This window comes from Phalacrocorax aristotelis, chromosome 12, assembly GCF_949628215.1.
Source record: "Phalacrocorax aristotelis chromosome 12, bGulAri2.1, whole genome shotgun sequence".
In the NCBI taxonomy this organism is placed as follows: domain Eukaryota; kingdom Metazoa; phylum Chordata; class Aves; order Suliformes; family Phalacrocoracidae; genus Phalacrocorax; species Phalacrocorax aristotelis.
The window spans coordinates 5,162,447-5,186,168 of record NC_134287.1 but is presented as its reverse complement, the minus strand read 5'-3'; the positions used below and the strand labels follow the sequence as shown (position 1 = coordinate 5,186,168).

General features: G+C 37.9%; 1 protein-coding gene across 2 annotated transcripts in view; it reads right to left on the bottom strand.

Moving 5' to 3' along the window:
- Window positions 1-23,722, bottom strand: part of MYOF (myoferlin) — a 73,241-nt gene extending 49,519 nt beyond the window's left edge. For both annotated transcript variants that reach the window (XM_075107938.1, XM_075107939.1), the window contains exons 1-7: window positions 23,485-23,722; window positions 17,470-17,525; window positions 16,493-16,584; window positions 5,506-5,614; window positions 4,116-4,200; window positions 1,783-1,943; window positions 1,173-1,301 (exon numbers count right to left, since the gene is read on the bottom strand). In XM_075107938.1, the coding sequence (XP_074964039.1) occupies window positions 1,173-1,301; window positions 1,783-1,943; window positions 4,116-4,200; window positions 5,506-5,614; window positions 16,493-16,584; window positions 17,470-17,525; window positions 23,485-23,572 (720 nt within the window). In that variant the 5' untranslated portion in view covers window positions 23,573-23,722. The remainder of the gene's footprint in view (window positions 1-1,172; window positions 1,302-1,782; window positions 1,944-4,115; window positions 4,201-5,505; window positions 5,615-16,492; window positions 16,585-17,469; window positions 17,526-23,484) is intronic.

Sequence of the window (23,722 nt, the reverse complement as noted above, 5' to 3'; positions counted from 1 at the left end):
TTTTCCTCAGGGGAACAACTTCAGGAATTATGGAGGTTGTTCACCTTCCCGGACCTCCAATCCTGGTCTAGCCATCTCGGTTGTAGCTGTCAAAAAGGTCTTGTTAGGGCTAGTGGTGATAGTGATTGAAATGATTTTCATCTTTGGAATTCAAGGCTAGAGGAATAAATCTGATAGTTTGACAGTATGAAAATAAATACACTATTTATTAGCTTGTTTTATTACTAGTATATGCCCCACTAAGATTAGTCTTTGGGCCCAGCTATACTCCAGTGAGCACTTTATCCAACAAAAAGGAAGAGGATGTAAACATGGGCCCTCCTATTCCATTTTTAGGCTAGTCTGGATACTGAGACTGCCTAGGAACTCATTCAATACAAGGTGCAACTGGCTTTCTCCCCTCCCTATTTTTTACCACTTGCTCGTAAATCTTGACTGCTACCTACAGCTTAGTTCAAGTCTCAAAGTTTTATCATTCCCTTGGTTTTGCCTGCATGTGTTAAACGTGCTCGCCACCCAGTTCCAAAATCTGAATTTTCCACGCATGTCTAGATAATGAGAGCTATCCCTCAGCATTCTCTCTATTAAGCTTAAACTTTGCAACATTGGTCTTCCAGACATAGGATCATCCTTGTGTCCCTTATACAGCTTTATATTCTCTCCTGTATTTCAGTGTGTTTGATGTACAGATCCCTGTCTGGACAAAGAAATCTAGTTGTGCTTTTACAGATCATGGGTAGCTAGGCAATGACATTTCCAGATTCTGTGTGCCTGTCTTACTGACTCAAAACATTGCACTGAAAGCTCATCTGCACACACCATAGAGGTCTACAATGATTCCTAATTAATTTTTCTGTGATTTTATAACCTGCACACAACTATTCAAAGCCATTATTATGGCCAACTGTATCAAAGCACATGTTCCATATGTCCCAGCTGAAGTTTGACTTCCTTCTAGATAGCTTTATCTGCTAAGACTGCCAGCGGCAGAGATGTGTTTAGTGATGTGAATACACAAAGAAAGGGACTGGGAACAGTAAAATGCGTATTAGCCACAATTACCCTTAAATATTAGCAAATTCTTATTCATTGATCATAATGAAAGCTGCAGTAACTATTTTTATCCATTTGATATCATCAGCATTTCAGCTACAGTGTCTTACTCCACTCACTTCATCAAAATATGGGTTGTTTCCTCTTTTGATTCTTGTTCGGTGTGTCTGACCGCAAACATGAACCTTGACTACCGGTTTTATGTTATTTCCAGGCAACTGACGACCTTCAATGACTCTAACACGAATCTGGAAAAAAAATAAATTCAAATATTTGTATTAATTCATTCCATATATTATCTATCGTCCTGGTGACAACAATTTCTTACTACACCACCAAAAAAGTTAGCCAACACCTGACCCAGCTGGCAAATATGGACTGGACAGACTTTTCAAGCTTAATTTTGACAGCAAGCATAATTTAATTTGAATTTTACGTGACAAGTTGGGGATAATTATTTCAGTAAAGTTTTTTTACTTGATTTTACTATTTATTTTTAAAGATGCTATTGTAGTTTGAAATTGATACAACTACACAATCAATAAGGTTCGTCTAGACTTCAGCTAGAACTGTACAAAATTGGACATCTCTAACAGGCAAATTTGAAGAATACTTTTGAAATACAGACCTTCAAATGATCTTATATTAAATTATGCTCAGGCTATGTGAAAGGAGCAATGCCATGCCAGGCAGAAAAAGGGAACTTGCAATGTTTAATAAATCTATTACCTGGAAATCTTGTGGTTTGTTAGAAAGGATTCTCCGTGTTTTTTTTCCTTTGGTGATGCGTTTAGCTAGCTGGGCTTCCTTCGTGCCACTTGGAACCGTTGGCGTGATACCACCAACTGGACCGTCCACGCCATCCTCATAACCTCCATCATCTTCTCCATCTCATATAGTAAAAAAACCAATGCAATTAACAAACAAATAGTACAGCTTGATGTTAAAGTTACAGGAATAAGAGGCTGATATCCAAGATCTCCACTAAAATTTTACTATCTCATTTCAACAATTTTTTTGCTAACCGCATGCTTCCAACTCCTTTTGAAAGCTAAGTAATTTTAGCCCGCTTAAGAACAAATTCATATCCTACCCAAACTAACTGTAGATCTGTCCCCCTCAGGGTGCAGAATATCTAATACAATTCCCATACACTTTTTTGAACCAACGGACTGAAGTCTTAGCAAAGTACAGTTCAGCTATAACCATCACCAGACTAGTTCACAATACACCAGAGGTGATTAATTTTATTCCAGCTGAAGCTGTTTCCCAGCAGCAAAACTAGGCTATAGCGTAGCATTGGTTTTTACTTCAGGATCTTGAAAACATGAAGACATTTAAGGTCTGCCATCCAAAATAAAACTCTGAATCCTTCTCCACAGCGTTTAACTGTAGAGTAAGTTGAAGTTTCTTAGTAAGCCTCTTTGACAGTTCTGAAATCACAATCCCTCCGTGGAAGACTGTTCTACAACCACATGCCACTGCAATGCTGGATCATACAGTCAGATTCCAGTATTGCAAAACAGGATACGTAAATATCTAGACCACGAAGGCATGTCGCTCCCTTGTGTTTCCAGCTTCTTTTCTTAACTGAAGGACAGTGACTATGGTAAAATCTACAGGAAGAACAAGCTGTGTCTCTGGTGGTCAGCATTACCAGAATGCTTGTTAACTTTGCGAATTACTTTGCCAACGGAGGTCGATGATCACTTTGCATAACAAAGTCCTCAGTGGTCTTTGTAAGAAATGTATGAAACCACAAAGATCGACATACCATGTATTTTATAACCTGAAGACTCCACCTCCCTAACACCTCTCAAAATCCATCTGCCTGGGTGGATCCATGCAACTGATTGATTACACACCCTGACTTAGCACTTAACTTCTAATTTCTGAAACTGACCTGTAGCAATCTCAGCTGGGGAGGTGATTTTATTTCATGGGAAACAGAGATTTACCACAATTAACTAAGGTGTGTTGGACAATTTGCACTGAAATAATTTTAATGTAGTTGCTGGATACAAGCTAAAAAGCTGCAATTTTTTTTTCACTTGTATTACCTTATAGTTCAAGTGCATTTTTAAAAAACTCTCAAAATAACCTCATATAAGTCAACTTGCATTTTTAGTCTTCAAGTCCACATTTCTGTACAATTATTTTGAAGTCTAGTCATTTAACACACAGCTTTTGTGTTTGTATTTCCTATCCTTCCACCCCCCAAGAACACATCTCAATGAGGTCAGTGGAATCAAAACTTCCCCCCAGAAGACTCCTCATCTCATTTTTTTCTTCTTATGTTATTATCTATCAGTAGATAATGGTCAAATTAATTAACTTCTCCTCAACCATAGTTGCACAAACACAGCCTGGATATTAGGGTAATTATTTTTCTGTCAATTGCAAAAACCTCTTGGTGTTTCAGAGTTTTTTTAAGAGTCCAGAAAACCAGAGGATCTCAAAAACACTCTCAGCAAAAGCCTGGTTAATATGGCATATAGAGACCAATGAATATTCCCTACCGATCACAGCATTTCATGGGCTAGTCAAGTATCAAGTGTAATATAAAATACAACAGTGTCTTTCAAAACTTACTTTTCTACAGGGGAAAAAAAGTTTAAGGATTTAAGAAAATCTTTTTAACACAGCTCACTCACATTTAAAGAAATAGAATTTATTTTTCAAAAAATGTGGCTTCCCTGCTTTTTTGGTTAGGCCTAGCATTACAGCAGATAACTGGTGTCTCTTTGAGAATTCAGAAAGTCTTCTGTCCTAAACAAAAGCCATTTTGAAAAACTTTTAAGCAACATTTTTCTTTCGTAACCTGATTCCACTGGAGAAAATGATGTTAAAAACCATTTTATGTCAGGAAATGACAATTTTCTTCCTAGCCATAGTCCTGAATCATCCTTACCTTCTTTAAAATCACTATCTGGCCGTCTTGACTTGCTTGCTTCTGGTTACATTTTTTTCCAATGAACAATCCTGTTGAATCACTTTCTTGCCTTACCTTAAATATCTCCATGATATTTTAACAATAATGTCCGTAGAAAAGATTGAAATACCTTCTTGTGTATTGGTCCCTCCTGGATCATTTGGATTTGAAGGTCCAGCTGGTGGCTCATATCCTACTACCAAATCAATTGTTGCCTATAGAGAAATACGCAGGGTTTTATGTGGCACACAATATTCACAACAATTGATTCAAAGCACTTAGTTGTTCTAATGCTGTACATGAACAGTTAACTATTCGTAGTCACAGCAGAGTTTGTAATAAAATTTCAGCTATTAGTACATTAATAAATGTACTAATGTACTGTTCTTAAGCTACATATACATACAAACAATAAAGATTACACGATTTGCAGCTAATGGAACAGGCTTTAAAATACCTAACAGAATCACTGTGTTTCTATTTAGAAAAATCAGTCACAATACAGGTATATAAGATGATCTACAGATAGTATTTTTCACAATATTCATGGCAGACTATCTGACATCCAAAGTCTGCAGATAGAAAAACAAAGGCAGTGAGAAATAACGCTATCTGATCAACAACATAACAAGTCTGAACCGTAAGTAAAATTTCCTGTTTGGCTCTTCTAATTGCTTGTTCATAACTCCATCCTGGAACAAAAACACTAGATCATTTTCCATTCTAATTACAGAATTGTCTTTTTTGTGCTTGACTGCAGTTTTGGATTATTGAAAAAAACATTATTATTCCTAGTTGCCACAGTAACATGAGGAGTCAGCAAAAAAAAGCCCAACCCTGTGACCAACTACTCATGATATTAAACTACAGCTGATGAGATACTGAAATTACCCTTAAAACCTCTTATTATTAACTGTGTTAGAATGTAATATAAAGTGCCTTAACGGCTAGACTGCACAAACACAGTAAGGTCCCAGTTCTAGAAACTACTTAATTAATAACTAAGTTAATAACCAGTTAATAATGCTCTTAAATTTGAACATGTGCTAGATTAAGGTAAGCAAGTTCTTGTATAACTTTCTCAACTGAGCTGGCAGCGAACACGTACATGATTATGTGCTTTCTAGAATCAGTGATAGGGCAGGTGGCTATTAGGAAGAATACAGCAAAAAAGTGCATATGGGAACTCCACCTAGTACATATGAAAATGCTCTTTTCAACATCAGGCTGATTTCCATGCATACTGTGGCCCATAATATTTATAACACATATATACAAATACATAATACATACACAGAAAACAATCTATCTAACTTAAAGGATATTATGCAAACTCAGATGGTATAGACATAATTATATCTTGTTATAAATTTCCTCTGCCTGGAGCTTTGTTAAAGAATTCCAAGCATTTAATTTACAAAGTAAAAATAACTTGAAAATATTTTTGTTTCACTATATACCCTGTTGCTGGAGCATTTTGATCAAGAATACAGTAAAATAAGGAAATGTAAGCCACTCACTCCAGTTTCCTGTCCCCTTTCATTCAGCAGAGGTATGAGTTTGAAGGGAAAAGATCTGCTTTGGTTACCTACAAGATCCTTAAGTGCTACGGATGCACTGCCAATTAATCTGAAACGAAGTAAAAATCATTATTAAGATGCAAGTATACATCAAACAGAAGCTCCCTTTTGTCTTTTGCTATGCCTGTTAGTCGACCAAATAACTCTAGACATGACTTGAAAACCCAGGATACAATAAAAGATCATTAGAAATGTTATCTCATGACTGTGTACCGCGAATTTGTATTTTCTGTGTCACTGCCCCTAAATGTGCAGGTGTTCTTTATGGAAGACACAGCTTTAACCTAAAGGAGATTAAAAACCCTAAATTTAAATAAATTTTATGTGTATTTTTGAAAATAATCTTCTATATAACTTTCAACAGCCATGCCACTTGTTTCAGCCACCGAATTCTCATTGGTAAACTAAAGGATGCAATTTTTTCCTTATATTTCCTATATATTTTCTTTCCCTATACCGCTTGCAAACTCTCAGATGAGAAGTAATGTATAAAAGCTAGATGTGACAGCTGTTGTACTACACAGAGACACAAAGAGACATACACACATCTCTGTAATGAAAACAATGGAATAGAACAAATGCAATCAACAGCCTACTAGAGGCTTCACAGAATTGATCTTCCTGCCCATATTCACGTTTTGGAACACGTTCACCTCCTTGCCTCTAAATTCTCAGAATGTTTCAATTTGGCTCTGGAAAGGCCTACCAAAGGGAGCTGCCCAGCGGCTCTGACATTATGAGTAGACTCTCCCGAGCTACTTCTGCCTGCGTTGGGACTGCATCTGTCACCCCCATTCTCTTCAAAAAAGTGAAAACTGCATGCACTTTTAACCTGAGAAACTTCTTTTAGGCAGAGTTTCTAACAGTGTGGCATTGGTCTTATGATATCTAGCACTGTGTTTCGTTCCCATGGTATATAATAACAGTTTACTCCTATACTGAAGTGGATTATTGGTGTAACTGAGATTTTTGCCAATGAAAAAAACCCAAGATAATTTCACCCTGTAAATATTACAAATAACATATTTTACAAACAAAATACCATCTTTGCTGCCAAAGTGGAAAAAAGATCTGTACACGGAGAACTTCACTGAGGTCCCTTTGAATAGATTACAGTGCTTTTTCATGGAGAAGCTAAGGATGCAAGGACATTTTTTGACATGGAGCAAGAGCATTATTATAGCTACTCTCAGGTGCTGTCACGAGAACGTAATATACTTTTTGCAAAGTACATTAGGATAGGTAAATATAAAACATCAATTTCCTGCAAATATATATTCCAGGTATTACGCATTACAACTTCTGGTTAGCTGTGCACCAAAAATAACCACATGTTGTGTTCGAATGACCTGTTAGAATTACTTTGGTACTGTCACCTCCTCAGTCAACTCCGCTCTCCCAGTTCGTCTCAATCCTCCAATCCCAGCTGTATTTTTGATAGTTTTGACTCCCTACTCAAACTTTTCACTTCTGCCCCACCAAAGTGCCAGAGCACGGTAATGTTCCAGCTATGCCTCACGTATTTGTCACACACAGGGGGTGGGCTCGATGTGAAAAGCAGTTTAAGATCAGGCCATGCTCCAGAGGAAATGCATGAAGCTGTTCTAACCTTTAAGATGACCATAACTGATACTCTATTTCTAACACCTGCCTCTCCTCCCTTTACTGAACAGACACCTGGATGCAGTATCGTAGTCTTTTAAATAACTATGGAAATACACCTAGTTATTTCAGCGAGCACTAGATGAACCCTAGGTACATTTTCACTGTTTATAAATTGTTGCACAGACCTGGACGTTAGCTGAAACACTGACTCCATGCATTTCTCAACTTTAGGGAGCTTAAGAAGCAATCTCTCCTGTTATGCAATCAAAATTGCATTCAACCCACACAACAAACCTCGATTTGGAACATCAGATGTACATGCAGTGGTCATCTTTATCCCTCCAACTGCAGTATTATTTGACATTGCTTATGATTTGATGTAGCAAATCTCAACACTGAACGGTAATGCCTACCTAGCTCAGGAAACAACAGGAGATAGTCTCTCTCAAACAGAATGAGGCTTTATTTTTATCCCTATGGCTTCAACTCCAAAAATCAGTGTTTTACAGAAGTCAAGTAAGTCTGACATTACACATCAGAGAGAACAAACATCTCCCTTTATATTTGACCAAATGCAAAGAGCAGGTGTCATGCAGACAGACATTGGTGCTATTCAACAGTAAAAGAAAAGCAGAAAAAGTTCATCCCATAATGATTGCAAATCCCGAAGCAGTTAAGAGAGAAAAATACTGGGGTCTAATATGTTAATAGCTTTGAAAGCAAGTAAAATATAAGGAAATGGGAAACTATTCCTACATTTGGAAGGAACAAATGCTTGAATTTAATTTACACAGCTGGATACTCAAAGAAACCAACCTCCCTTCTCTCTTCTTCCTTCAGTGCAAAATTAATCAATAAAACCTTTCAATTCCAAATATTCTTATTTTCCCCAAATTCTTCAACTGTGGGTATGCCTACCCATTTGAGAATAACAGAGAGAAACATACATAGTCTGAGGTATCATAGAAGGGAAAAACCCGACAAGACTACCCAAAACCAGCTAGGTCAAATCTGATTCTAGAGAAGGGCAAAGAAAATCTTTTCCCGTGTACATTTTTAGAAAAATTTTGTAGACTTGCCATTTCAATTTGATATGAGCTGGAGTGACTTACATTAACTCCAAAAAGAAATTCAGAAGTCACCCAGTCTCAAATAATCTGGATGACTGTTTCAACAACCACACCCTGCCATCTGTTGACATTAACTCAAGATCAGCTGCTCAACAGTAGTGCTTTTGAAATTTTCCACTGTAAATTTCCATTTCTACATCCTCATCTGTCCTGTGAGAATAACTGTGCACACATTTGAATAAATGGTAATATTTTTTAAAATTCTGATCACCTTCAGAAGATTGAAGAGGCAGTCAGTTACACAGACTACTTGCTTGCTATTAGTTGCCTCTTTGTTTCCCCCTCCTTTAACAGATTGGGCAACAATAGCGTGCAGTCTTTTTCCACTCTAGCAAGCATGAGAAATCTAATATTCGGCCTAAACACTTCTTAGCCTATTTCTAAGCTTTAGCCAAATTCTAAGCTTTGGGCAGTTAGCCTTTGCCTTCCCAAATGGTCCTGTTCACTGGATTTGGGATGATTCACACACACCCCCTTAGCAGAACCACAGAACTGATGAAATTGGAAGGGACCACTCAAGATCATCTAGTCCAACTCCTCTGCTCAAGTAGAGTCAGCCAGGATCACGTCCAGTCTGGTTTTGATCATGCAGCTACTCAATGGCTGAAGTAGTATTTTCAAAAGTAACAAGGAATGCCTCAAGGTCATTGCTGGGTCTCATCTTTGTCACTTGCACAGATCTTGGAGAAAGCCTTTTTCCTGAGGTGCTTCTCTCATGTCTCTAATCTTTGGGCTAAGTCGGGTAAGACCAAGTCAGCTAACTCAGACAGCAGCAGCTGTTGTGACACCATGTCCATTAACAGTTTATTGCTATTTAGTGCTTTGCTGCAAGCTCTGCTACTGTACTCACCTCTGGTATGTAACTAGACCCCCAGTTCTCTGCATGACTACTGTGAAGTTGCTGTGTTCCTCTGAACTCTGAAGACTTTCTACCTCCAAGCAGGACTGCATGTGATCTCCCTCTGAAGTCATGACTTTCAAGGGGACAAGGAGTCCTTTCCTTCCAGCACAGCTGAAAAGACTCTCTGTCACCTCTTCACCCCTAAAGGACACTGCTCTTTCCTGGAGCTATTTCAGCGTGGCCTAGGCAGACAACATTTGCCCATTTAATTCCAGATCACACTGGTCTCTCGACACCATCAAGGGGGATAATTTCTGCTTTTGGAATAGCTCAATACATACTCTGAACTTCTGCTCATCAGCTGTTATTGCAGTAGACAGCAAACGAGTATTTCTTCTTAACTTTGCTACAGTACCTTTTTGGCCATCCCTAAGACTTGACATGTATAGTGCCCAGTCAGCCAGGTCTCTTAAACCCTCCCAGCTTTGCAGAAGTAAAGCAAAAAGCCTGCCCTGCCACGATGCAGTTTAAACACTCTGGTCTACCACTGAATAAGACACCAAAAATAACCGCAAAGTCCACATTTAGAAGCAGATTTTAAATCACTTCAAATACACCTTATCAATACTAAGCCTATGATACCTTCCCCCAGTAATCAAAGGGAAATAGTTTTTCAGCATGAAATAAAAGAACTACTGAAGACCAAGTATTAAACAGTGTTGCATTTGTGCCAAAGCTAATTAATCCGTTAGTGCTGTGGTTAGCACTTCCTGTTAGCTGCGCAAATAACCAAGAGAAGTGAAACTTCACACCCATGCCTGGATCAGGAACGCTCACTCACAGTACCAACCATTTTATTGCTCCTCCTCTGTTTGAAGGTAGCAACTTATAATAAATTCTTTAGTCCTCCAGCTGCTCACATACTAACACTACTGGAAGCCCAGTGATTTTAATCCCCTGGGAGCCATGCATTTACGTTCTTTTGACTTATTTTTAAGGGTTTATTTTGGCAGACGTTTACACTGATTATTCTCATCAGCAAGCTTGACCCCTGCAGTTATAATTGCTCACTCAACCTTTCTTTCTCAGTGTATATGTTCCATTATAGGTTCTGTGCTACAAGACCAACACCCACCTTCTGTTATTCGTGCTGTGTTCTAAAATGTTTTTTAAGAGCAAACCAACTATTTTTATCTTCTTTAGTTAACTGATAATAGGCTTTGCAAGAACAAACTTTAAAAAAGAAACAAGGCATGGATACTATTTTGTACAAGGCAGAAAACCCCAAAACTGAATCTTAATCAGGCTGGATCTTGCATCCAGTGTATGCAAGGCAGACCTGCAACCACGCACAGCCACGCTGATGTCGAAAAGAAGCCACACAAAAGGGTACAGCTGTGGGGGGATTCAAACAATCTAGAATTTATTTAACTATGGAAAATACTTAAACGTGATTAAATAATTTGCTGCACTGTTCATTTGTGGCTGCATTTTCCTGCTGGAGGAAAGGGTGTACCCTATCTGTTTTTCCTCTGTGTTGCAAGGTTACGAACTATGCAAAAAACATGAGGAAACACATAATCCCTATTTTCTTTCAATTAGAATGAAAATTACTTCATTCAGACACTAGTCTAACTTGCCGTTAACATTTTTTTTCTTAACTTCACAGGGACAACTGAAGTTACTGGGGGGTTTTTGTTCGTTTCTTAACTGCAGGAGGATTTGGGTTCTGAGAGTTTGAAATCTTTCTGCTAACAGTATTAGACATAACAGAAAACAGATGTGTTCTCTTTTCAAACATCTTTATGCTGGAAAATCTAGCTAAGCACGGATCACATGAGTCCCCTCTAGTTTATTGCTGTGATGGTCTGTTTGCACACATGCCAGTGTGGTTTGCTTTATTTATAATTTCCAACGACTGTGTCTTTTTACCATGAAGAGCACACATTTAATCTCTCTGCAAAAGTTCAGTGATCCTGTAAATGAAGCAGTAAATTCTATCTCCAGGAAAAAAGAAACAGAAAAATATTCAAATGTTCTTCCAGGCTTGATTTACAGAAACATTCCAAAGCAATGAGTTAAGTGTTTTGGCACAGTCTAAAACCAGAATAACATCCACTGTGCTCCTCCTCCAGCGTCAGTGTAAGAATGGGTGGGATGAACAGCTATGTAAGTTTCTAGGAGCTGTAACAAATCATGGGTTTTATTGCAATCCTCTGCTGTGTTGTTCTAGAGGAGAGTATGGGTTCTGTAGTCACCTCTGAGGAGCAGCAACGGACCAGGTGCCCAGAACTAGGCTGGAGTAACAGTGCAGGGAACAGCGGAGTGTGCACAGGCCAGGAGCTTTGCGAGTGAGCAGCTACAGAGAGGGAGCTGGGTTGGGAAACACATTGTTCTGCTTCTCATCTACATTGCTGCAAAGAACGGTGACAGAATGTTTGAGCAGAAGTTGCCTCTACCTTGAAAATAACAATAGCAATCCCAACTGCTTATTTTCCCCCCAAAGAGAGAAAATAAAGCCAAAGACATGGTGTAGTTTCTTCTCAGTGCTCTTTCTTGGGCAATACAGTCCCCTCAACGTACCCTTTACACTTAAAAAAAAAATCCCAATTCAATCTGGACTTTAAAGTAGAATATATTAAAACATGAACCTCTAAAGGAAAGATTATTGATTTAGACTCAAATCCCACTTAGCTTAAACACCAGATACACCTCCCAGGTCGATGGGTCTGCTCATGAATAATGTCAAAAGCACATGGCAAACACTGGGTTTCTGAAATAATGGGCCTTTATCTCTGAAAGACTGCAGTTCAGTTAACCACATAAAATTTACATGTAAAAATTAATACAACTTTGTCCATCAGTTACTCCCCCACTCCCATTTGTTTTTTAAATTGTCATTACAATAGCTCTCAGTAGTAAGGACCTTAGGTAGGCATCGTACTCCATCCTTCCAATCCTGAACTAGCATGCAGACAAAGCAAGGGAGTGTCATTTGCACACTCTTCCACCGAGCATCTTTTTGGAATGCTGCACCGCTGTGGGCATGTGCCTAGCTACAGAATCTTTCTGAAGTATTAAAAGAGGATACTGTGAAAGAATGGCAAAACTATGATATGGTAGTCCTAAATCTCTCTCAAACTCAGTATTAGTAAATAGAAGCAGTAACTGCGGAAATACAGGTTATGCATACATGCAAGTAATATGTGGGAAACTTATTCCACATTCCCTCTTTCATGCGCTCCTTTGTCTAAATGTGGATGCTCATTGATACCAAATCTTATCTGCTGTTACAGTGCTTTGTGTAGAAAGAAATCCAAGATGACGGTTCCTATTATCTTGTTACAGGCAGGAAGCCTGCTCATGTATTTCCCACTTCTCAACTCCTTACCCCGTTTCCCTGCCAATAGCCCTTCCGAACACGACACACCGCAAATACGTGGTGGTTATTGAGGATTTATTTTCAAAGAGCATTACTTTGAAGGTGTTGCTCTGTCTTTGGTATGGACTACATCTATTATTGCACAGCTCTATACAGGGAAGTAACTTTCCAAAGAATTTTACTGGTTTACTTTTTAAACTGAACACAAAATAAGCGGCAGGCAACTTTCAGTGCACCAGCCCAAGCAAAACAAATAGGCATTTGCGCACGCTGTGGGTTAAGCACTAAAAATATGAGTCCAGACGATACTTACAAATACGACTTGGAAAAAATCCAACACATGCCTGCTTGAACCCATGTACAGACTGAAACATTTTACGGGCTTCAGATAAGCACCTTCCTTTATTTTCTGATACGTTATAAAATCCATTAAAAGATTCTGATTACTGGCAAGCTTTCCTCTATCAAGTTGGGGGGTTTCTGGGATTTCACTAAAGTCAGAGGCATGCAATATATCCCTGCTTTACTGACCTACCGGAATCTCAGGAATGAAAGATCTGAGGGCATTGGCTTGACCCACAGTGATTTTACAATGGAGCTGTTGGAGTATTGCAAAAAACTGAATTCACATATTAGGAGTAGGCAGAAAGCAGTAAAGAAAAGCTAACAATGGAAGTGGACTACTATCAATAAATATGAATGTATGCCTAACTCAGTGCCATAAAATACCCAAATTTGCCACCAAAAAAAAATAAAAAAAGGAAAGATGATGATGTAATATCATACTCCCTTTCAAAACAGCAACAGCCGACACTACTTGGCATTGACAAAAAAGAGCGTGAGAGTGCAGCAGAGAAATAGCTCCTTGTTTAAAATCTAGGACTTTATACAAAAAAGTAGGGAACTGGCATCTCATTTTTGATAAGCTGTTCTTTTTTTCTGCATGGATTTAAGCAAATTCCCTATCAGTGATGCTTATCCAAATAAGTATCTTTACCTTTTTAGACAAAAGTCCTATGATTTAAGCAGAGATAGGCAGGTCTTAACCACTATGAGATAGCTAAAGATTAAACACATTGATGAAGCTTTATCTTGTTGTGCTTGTTAGGAAAGAACTCCTAGAGTTTGCCAGAGCTTTGAGTACAAGCATGTTTCAACACAAAATAATACACTCTATCCCTGCTGCATATTATTGAAAAGAAAAGGTTTCTGATTAGCTTGCTGCCACCCAAGACAGTACCCTTTTCCTGCAATTGATTTTGGGGACCAGGTTTATTTCTGTGTGACAAGTCATAAAACAAATGGCATGCAGAACACAAGAGGTTGCTAAGAATTTCAGCTGGCAATGTCTGTCTTCTTCACTGAGATGATCTGTATGCATTGCTTTAAGGTGTCCTGTTCATCTCCAGTTCTGGTATTAAATTAAAGCTTAAATCCCACACAACTCCTGACACGTGGGGTTTTTTCAAATCTCTATCATCATGTGTTCAGAACCACATAAAACTTGTAGAGTCTGTCTTATGTATTTGTTTCATCACAAATACAGCAGGAACCTCAAAGTCCAGGTCAAAATGAAGAAGTACCCTCCAGCTTTACTAAAGTTTATATATTATGCTTTTTAATAGAATGTGAATTGAGTTCTAGTGATCCCATATATACCACTTTAGTTTTTCACAGCCACATTTTTTTTTCAATGGCTACAGTCAAAAGGTCCTATTAATTCAATTCACATTAATTAAACAAATCTCTTCTTACTTTAAAAAGTTTGAAAGATATGAAATTACTCTTAAATTTAGCCAAACAAGACACCTTAATTACTTGCATGTTTGTTTATTACATGTTCCTACTCTGTAAGAGTATAAATCGATAAAAAAATGTTTTAATGCCAACACGGACACCTGACACCATTTCCGTACTCTAAAAATTTTTATAGTGTCATCTCCTTTCATATAAAAGATGGATGCCTTAGTTCAAGGTGGCTCCTTTCTCAGTGTCTTCCACAGCAAAATTAAACTAAAGAAAAAAAAATTCCAGAAAATCATACGCTTTGTGCACCTCTCCTGCTGTAATTCATGTGTAGACAAACTAGATACATTTTTCGTCTTCTAGTTGAAGGAAATCTATTTGTGTTTTGTGTGATATCCTTCCAGGCACACATAGATTTAGCTACATGTTTATCTTCAGTTCTCTAAAATTAATCATAAAACCTGGTTTTGTCAAAACTAAAACTAAACGTCTTATTACCACATGAAGAAGTTTTTGTCAGAGCAATGAAGACTCAACAAACAACTGCACGAATGAAACTTTCCTTTAGCCTCTCACAAATGAAAAAAAGACGACTACACACAAAAAGACCTGCAGCCTTAGATCCCATCATACTTGATTTTTAGACGGCTGCAAAATCCAGAACCCAATTTTAGGTATGTAGGTCCTGTACATACTGCACTGGTGGAGTTTAGACTTTTAGAGTAGGATTCGAGCCTATCGACATGCACTAACAGCACTAACCAAACCAGAAATGCTGCAGGAGGGAAAGAGCTTTAAGTTCCTGCATGTTACAGGCATCATGAAAATGGGTATTTCTATCTGCTGAAGACCTAAACTCTAAATCCTTTACTGGTAGCAGGAGTGTCTGCCTTTCCTTTCCCAGAAATGAATGCCAGAAAAGGCAATTCTCAGTGGCCTCCCACACCATTTTTATAACAATCTAGAGTCCTCCTCTAAGGAATGGGAAGCTGGATATCCATTTTCTTCCTCTGCAAGGGTTATTAAATTTATTTTTCACAGAAGGCTCTCTTAATAGCAAACTACATATTTTCTTTAAAAAAAACCAACAAAACAAAAACCGAAACCACCAATCAAAGAAAAAAATCCTCAATTCATTTTTAAACAATATTTATAAAATACATCCAGAAGAGGTGATAGAAACAACATGGCCAATATTCCATGTATGCAATGAGCCTGAGGCCGTTAACAGCCAACAACTGGAGACAGACTGATTTCCGCTCTCAGTCTGAGAGAAATTACTCTCACATCTGATATCAGAAAAGAGTCCTGCAAGCTGATCTTGGGGAATTTATTTCTGTGTTCAAGTTCAAGCTTTTTAATGATGTGCAGAGAACTCATGATTCATTGGGCCAGAAGTACAGTAGGAACATGACATTTCATAGACCCCACTAGCTAGGACACTCAAAAACCAGAAACTCAGATTCCATTCCCAAGACATTTTTTGTATTTTATCCAACATGTTTATCCTGATGACTAGGTCAGTCTCCCAGAAGACGAGACAAGGACTTCAATCCCTCCAGACAAGATAGGAAATTGAACTTAGGCTTCCGCTGTTCCTAGGCAAGACTGAAATAAATGACTTAAAATATAGCCTCTTGGGGAGATTTTTAAAGATGGTTAAGAGCCTTAATTGCATGTTGTAATTTTTTGGTGGTTTGTGTTAGCTGTGCTCTGAGAATGCCAAGAGATATTCAGAACTACTTTCTGGGCACTTATTATGTGTAGTAGTCTTGTGTACTGTCCTGCACCATTCTGCAAGACGACAACCTGCCCCCGGTATCTGTAGTGGCATAAATTTAATAACACAAGGACCTTTATTACAAGTAATAAATGTGTGGTGTTCAAATGACAGTAATAGGTGAGGAGATCTAAATTTTACCCAAATTCTGCCTTAAATGCCTAAAAAATTCCTTGAATTTAGCTTCAGCATGTCTAAAATGAAGAAATGAAGTATAAAAAGCAAGCTGACACTTTGCCTGAGAGTAATGATCCAACTGATAAGGGACAGAAAGCCCAATGGCTTATAGGCTACAAGTAGGTATTACATCAGAAACCATCTAATTGCATCCATCATTTCTTCCCAGCAACTGTCAGTTCCATTTTGCCCCTGGTCTTCTGTATTGAAAGTTGTGTTTAATATTGGGGGGGGGGTGGGGGGGGGGGGGGGGGGGAAGAACATACTTGTTTTGTCCAATTGTTTCAAAATCCTTCACAATAATTGTCAGGGAAGATGAATTATCCAGAGCAATTCCTTTCAAGTCAAATTCCAGAATCTGAACAAAAAAATTGAGCAAAACCAAATTATAATTGCAAGTTATGTGTAAATTAATAAACAGCAGAGTAGCATATACAACAAAATTATTCAGAAATAAATGTTGCATTTAGTGAGAGACAGACCAGCCCATTTGCAAAAACAAAGTTAAAAATCTGGGAACACGCTCATAGCACATTCTTGATTTGCTAGTTACTAGTAACAATAACAGAAGAAGAACTAAATTGCTTAATACTGAGCCATAACCTCTTTTGCAGTTCCACTACCTCACACTAACATAAGTATTTTCTTATGATTCGTAAGTTCTGATACTATTCCCCTACAACACTGGCTGAAGTCAGTTGCTGTTGAATTTAGACAAATATTTGTAGGTTCCCTTTCTTTGCATTCCTAATTACAAAATGAAAGAGTAATCTTTAACCTTCATTTCTGGTTGTGAAAAAACACTACTAAGAAAACATTTTTGCCAAGAAAACCATTACTGAAGATGCAAAACAGGAACGGTCCTATAAATAAACCATGAGGAACTTCAATACATGATTCATTCTAATTTTGTAGAGTTTTTCCTAGTATATAATAAAGGGTTCATCTAAGCAATGGCTGAATATCGTTTGGTCCAAAGTAAGAGGGAACAAAGCCAGGCCACAAACTCACCAATATCCATCTACTTTTACATAAAAACATTACTTAATGAATTGTAATACATGGCGCAAGATGAATCCATTCACCTGCATTTACTAACACCTTGAAAGAACACATCTCACTAGGTCCTGTTTCTAACCAATATTCACAGCTGTAGAAACTGACTTACCAATTTTACAAGTCTTAAATTAAATTGTCTTAAAGACAATTTTGTCTTAAAACAAGAATTGATTAAAAAAATTACCTCATTCCAAACAGGATTAAGTTCACTGTCAATTTTCTTTGTTTTCTTTTTTTCATCTGCAAATACAAACAAAGTGTGATGATCCATTTTCGCTAAAGCACTACACAAATATAATAATTTTTCCTTTCACTTTTCAAAAGAAAGTTTGAGCTTTAAACAAAATGTTCCAATTCTTTTTGCCTTTACCAGTAGCTGTACGTTTTACAATCAAAAAGTGCCCTGTGCAATTTTAGTAGTTGAGGCCTTTTATTCTGTTTTTGTTTTGTTTTGTTTTGTTTAAGCATAGCTAGATGTATTCCCACAAAGCAAAATTAATGTTTAGGTTTCTCTACCTTTTATGACCCTTGACTGCAACTTCAGCGATGATGAAAGAAGACAGACTGAAAGACTTGGAGACATCAAACTAAACAGTGACCTCAAAGTGATAAAGTTCAGGAGTAAAGAAAATGTGTTACACATTCACCATATCTGAGTTATAAAATACTTATAAGTGTTTAACTCTGAAATAAAATCACTTGGAGAAAAACAATCTTAAGAAGGTATGCTTCCAGTGCCAGCACTTTCTACTTTAAATGAACGAGTATTAGCAGAAGTACACATGCATTTAACAGGAAATGCAGTCCTTCCTGAAAAAATGGTTTCCAGAGGTTATGCAGATCACTTCACTGACATTTACTGTAGCCTAAAAATGACAAAATTTCCATACTTCGTATTCAAATTTGCATTTGTTCGACCTACAAATCATGAGAGTGTGGGGTGTGGTGTAAATTATATATAGTGTGACATTTAAATTAAAATTTCTTCTCCTGAGAGGAATACCACTACTCAAGTGTAGCAGAGGCCCTTTGCAGGCCCCCCTCAGCTATTAGAAAGGGAAACAGAATTCTGTTCCTACAAGAAGTTCAAAGCAAGTAACATGCCATGGCTTTGTTTTTACTTTTTAGTTGCATGGTATGTATACAGGTCCGATGGAGAACAAGTCTTGACAGGACACACAATAGCACCAAAGAACACTGGTAGCTCTCTAAACAGAAATTGCATGTATTGATGATAACAAGTAAGTATACTTAAGTGCAGTCAGTAAACTAACTGCTGATCCATAAAATACTCAGCCACCACAAGCAGACCAAGTTTCAGACACGCTCCTTGTATTTAAGGACTACAGTAAAGGTAATAGCATTTTTATTATTCACAAGTTATGGCTATACTTTGCCAGGAAAACACTGCAAAGGCCTGGGAAGCAAGGGTAAAGATATGCCACATGGGCAGGTTCATATACCCACTATTCAAGCAGTAGAGTGCAGTGCCTTTCTTTATTGGACAAGAGTGGGAAGTACCGAAAGAAAAAACGTCAGCCCATACTGCAGATTGCAAGAACTGACTCATATTTATGTAACAGGAATTGTCTACAATTTATACAGGATATTGACTCACATCACACCACAAAGGAAAGAGCATTCATAACATACCATGCTGTGGACTTACATTTTGCAGAACAAAGAACTACTTAACATGCTAGTAAGAGAAACTCAACTTCATGTTATCTAATAGGAGGCAAAGCACGTTCAAAATGGAATCTCCCAGAGCATTTGCGGTTTGGCGCTGGTACTCCAAGTCCCCCTACAAATAGAAGCTGGGAGTCAGGGAAAAGATCTCAGTGCTGGTGAAAAAAGGGACAGTTGCAAAGGAAAGAGTCAATCACAGGCCTGACCCTGACAGAACTGGATATGATACTGACAGAATGGATAAAAGTCCTATGATCCCTGCCTAAGCTCAAATGTAACTCTGTCAGGTAAGGAAAGCCCTGGCTTGAGCAACAGTCAAGAAAATTCTTGAGAAGGAGGTAATTTTCCACTCTGGACTATCCATTTTCAAAAAAACAAGAGTAAGATTCATTATTCCACTAACAATATGCATATTCTAGATGAAACTAAGAAAAAAAACCTTTTTGTGTTATGCATTTGTGTGAAAGTTGGTGAAAAACACTGGGAAACACAGCTTGCATTGGGTTTTGTTGTAATTTTAGTCTGAGTATAGCACTCTCATTCCTCAAGCTTGCAATACTTGCATGTATTTTCTTCACATCACTGTCTGTCTTTTTATTACACTTTTAATCCTTCCTTTAATGCACTGGGTGGGGGGGTGTGTGTGTTTTTTAAACAGCTGGCAAAGAGCTTTCTTCTTCACACCAAAAAAAAATCTTTGCCAAGCAGGGTAAGGTGGACTGCCCAGTTATTCCAGGAGCTCACACAGTTTCAGGTCCTCAGACTTCCTTCCTCTACTGGTGATGAATCCAGCTACAGTAGCCAAGACTGTAAACCACATCAGGATAAACTGAGAGATACGGCCAGTCACCATTTTTAGTTTGGCCCTACCAAGAAATAAGAGTAAGAAATTATAACAGATACCTGCAGGACACTCCATATACTTGTTTCTTTATAAACTAACTACAATAATGTACTGCAGAAGAAATCATTATTTGCTTTATCTTGATAGAGGCATTATACTACCACAGGTTGTTTAATATTCTCAATTGGAAATTAATATAATAAGAACTTAGTCAATGAGATGACAGAGTGTTCAAAAAAATCGTTTAAGATGAGCTGTTTAAATAATAATAAATTGGAAAGAGAACTGCAGTACAGCAAAACAACAGATGCTCACATCTTAATTTTTTTCTTCCATTAGAACTAGCATTTTTATCAATTTCAGCAGGTGGGGAATAGCTGAAGCAAACATTCTCTTTTAAAACAGTCTTAAGTCTAAGATTCAGGAGAGAATCACATTTCATTTCACTATGTTTTCCATAAAGCTTTTGTGAATGAAGAATTAAGATTGCACGGTGGCAGCAGCTGCAGGATCAAACAAGCAGACCTCCAAAACCCAGAAAATTAAAGTTAGGGTAATTTAATTCTCTGCAAAACAGAAAATACACATTTAGTGAATAATTACACTCTAATGCTCCCTTCTTTCACACACTGAAATATCAACTAACATAGCTATGACCCACTGCAGGCCTGCTGAAAGCTCTTAGATTAAGCACAAATGGAAAAAGAATTTTTATTCAAGTTGGCCCAGTCAAACTGAATGCCATTTCATCATCAGTTTTTAATGCATAAAGCTGAATGAGGCAGTCAAAAGGCATGATCAAAGAACTAAATGTCCTAGTATTGACTGCACATATAAGCAATTGCGTCAATTTTTATGCCCAAAGACAAGAATCTGACAAACCAAAAGCACTGAACGGGTTTAATCATTACCGCTTAGTGCCACTTCAGCAAGGGGAACAGTTTTTCATATTAATTTGCCTAATAATTTGTCTCACACAGAGTGACGATGAACTCTGAATTCTGCATTAGCAGCACCCAGTTCCAGACAGCAATACTTGTTTACTCTCAGGGTGTAGCTCTCTTTCAACAGTGAGTTCTCCTTGAAGTAAATACAAGAAAAGTTCCATCCCCCTGGACTGAACATAAATGTGTTAACAAGAAAAGTCAAATGCTTGCACAAAACCCCTCTACTGTAAATATCACAACAGAAACCGCTGCCTATTTCCTCATAATATCTACCTAATATACGTCACTGTCTTAATTGTACTGACTGTATCATCTACAGCTAGCTTAGTTGTACAAATTTGATGAAGTCTGTTCTTATAGGTCTTTTCCAACCTTAATAGTTCTATGATTCTATGAAACTATACTAACATATGCGTGTTAACATATAAAGTTTTGCAGAGCCACCCACATACTAACAGTTGTAGGATCACGGCCGCCTTCTTCACAGCAGAGCAGTGAAGGTCTAATCCTGAGACATACTGTGTGTTTCCACTGAAGTCTTAAAATTACTGCACCTGACATCAGCAAAGGCTGTAAGTTAAAGTTTGAAGAAGCTAACCAACAAAACACTGTTTCCTGAAACATCAACTTTCACAGCAATTTTCTGTCAAATGAGTGCTGTTCTCTGAGACTTCTCCAGGAATACTCCAGAGTAAGAAAGAACATGAAAATATGCTGCAGGGCTATGGCCAAAGTCCTGAAATGCCTGCGTTTTTCCCAGTCTGAAAAGTAAAATCTCCCTTGCGTTTTCTATGCCCCCAGGAGCTACTGTGGGTATGGACTACTCTTAAAGTCTGCTGTCCTTTGACATATGCCTTCCCCAAAATAAGACTGGTTTCCCACCTCCTCAAACTAACAGTGTGAGGGGGCACAGACTGTATATAAAAAAGCATTTATAAACATAAACAGCCAGAAGTTCAACATACTTTAGATATGATCCCTATGTCCCTGCTCCTGCCAACCAGCTACTCCACTTACAAATTACATCAGAGCTGCTCAATAGCTGGCAAAAGCCTGTTATTTTCTGGCCTGCTCTGGGCCGCTCTGGAGAGAAAGCAAAAAACCAAACTGCTGCTATGTAGAAAAAACACATAAAAAGAAGTGGCAAGTATAATGAGAAATTAAATATCCTTCTAAAAAACTGTCACAATCATGAAGTTGTATTTAAGACAATGGTTAAGCATGTTTGTGATCATCAAAAATCCCAGTTACAACACTTAAAGGATAAACATAAACTCATTCCTTTCACATCCGTGGCCCAATTCCTGTGTTTGGATAACTGAAGGACTGAGAAACAAATCCAGCAATTCAGAAGAAAAAAATAAATCTGGAGCTTGTATTTACTAGGTAAACTGAATTGTATTAGAGCACACAGTAGGAACAAAAGATTACAAGGAGGAATTGAACAGACCCTTAAGGCATAAAGAAGCGAAAGCAAAAACCAGCTCTGGAGCATGAAACTGCAGGAACAGAGGTAACGCTCAAAGGCAAAGGTGTGACAGGAAAACAAAGAGAAAGACAAGGAACTGGAAAGCAAATACGAATCCTTAAGAAGCAGCAAAACCAAATGGAACAAACCAGAGAAACTGCAGTACATCGGTAACATCACTTTTTGCAGAGCAAATAAAATCGTGTTTTCAGAATTAGGAAGTTCCAAAAGCTACTGAGACAGGCCCTAACACACAGGGGGGTAAAAAACCAGACTTGACAAAGAGTAGGAAAAGAAAAGAAATGGAGCGATATCACATCTTTCTGATGCTGAGATGAAGTATCTGAAAACTTTTCATTTTGGAAGTTAGGATACTGGATGTGCACTGCCTTGTCCTTTTCCAGCCTCCAGCAAAAGGTCATCATTTCAGATTTGGTTACTAAAGGTGACAAACCCCTGCAATGATTCTTCACACTTCAGGAAATACCATTTCCATTTCAGTGCACAGATAGGAAACCAGGTCACCAGGAATTAAGATGACCGTTTGTCACAGTTTGGTTTCCGAGCAAGGAAATGATGGCAACAGGTGAAATATACTGTAAAATATAATTAGTTTTACATATAAATTCTAATTTTATCACTTTCTGCTTTTCCCGCATGTGTCTGACAAGCAATGAAAGTGTAAAATGTTGTTTCCTTCCTAAATCTTTATTTTAAATTAAGTAATCTCAACAGGCAAAATCTTAAAGAGCAATTCAGTTTATGAACACCAAACCAAACCAAACCCCTCCATTAATGGTACTACTGTTTTTCAACATGCTGGTACTAACAACAATAAACCAGTCACAATAACAATTGGTGTAACTGAGCATTGGCTGTGCAAAGTAATCAAGACAGAGGAATATTTTTTTTTCAGATGGAAAACAAGGTAATCTTCAATTCCAGAATTAAAAGTGGATTTATCTAAGCAGTTAGATTTGGGTTTTTAAAGCAAAGGGCTAAGCCTTTGCAAAAGCTTGTAAAACGTGGATGCTGAAACCAGAAGCACTACTGGCCAGAAAAGACCAATGCACTCCACCCAGTTCAAACCTCATTCAGGTAATCCTGTCCCTCTAATTAAAAAGTCTTCCCTAAAGTTACATCAGATCTAACTTCAGGAAAACATGTTTTCACAGATGTTCAAATACTTACCTAGCACACTATCCTTCAGAAAACCGCCTCCCTGAGTGTATTTATGACAATTTTCCTTACCTTTAAAAATAACAGACACAATAGGATCTGGTTTCCCGAATTTGGTTTTAGGGATATTGGTAGCAGATTCCACAATCACCCGAAGCATTGTTTCCAGTCTTGACTAAGCGTCAATTGTTACAAAAGAAATTCAAGGAAGTCTCAAGCTTCAAACTCCTTAACTTCTGGACTGAAATGCTAGCAGGAAGAGGAGGCAGGGAATAGCTGCTTCACAGTGAAGGAAGTCTATGGGTGGATC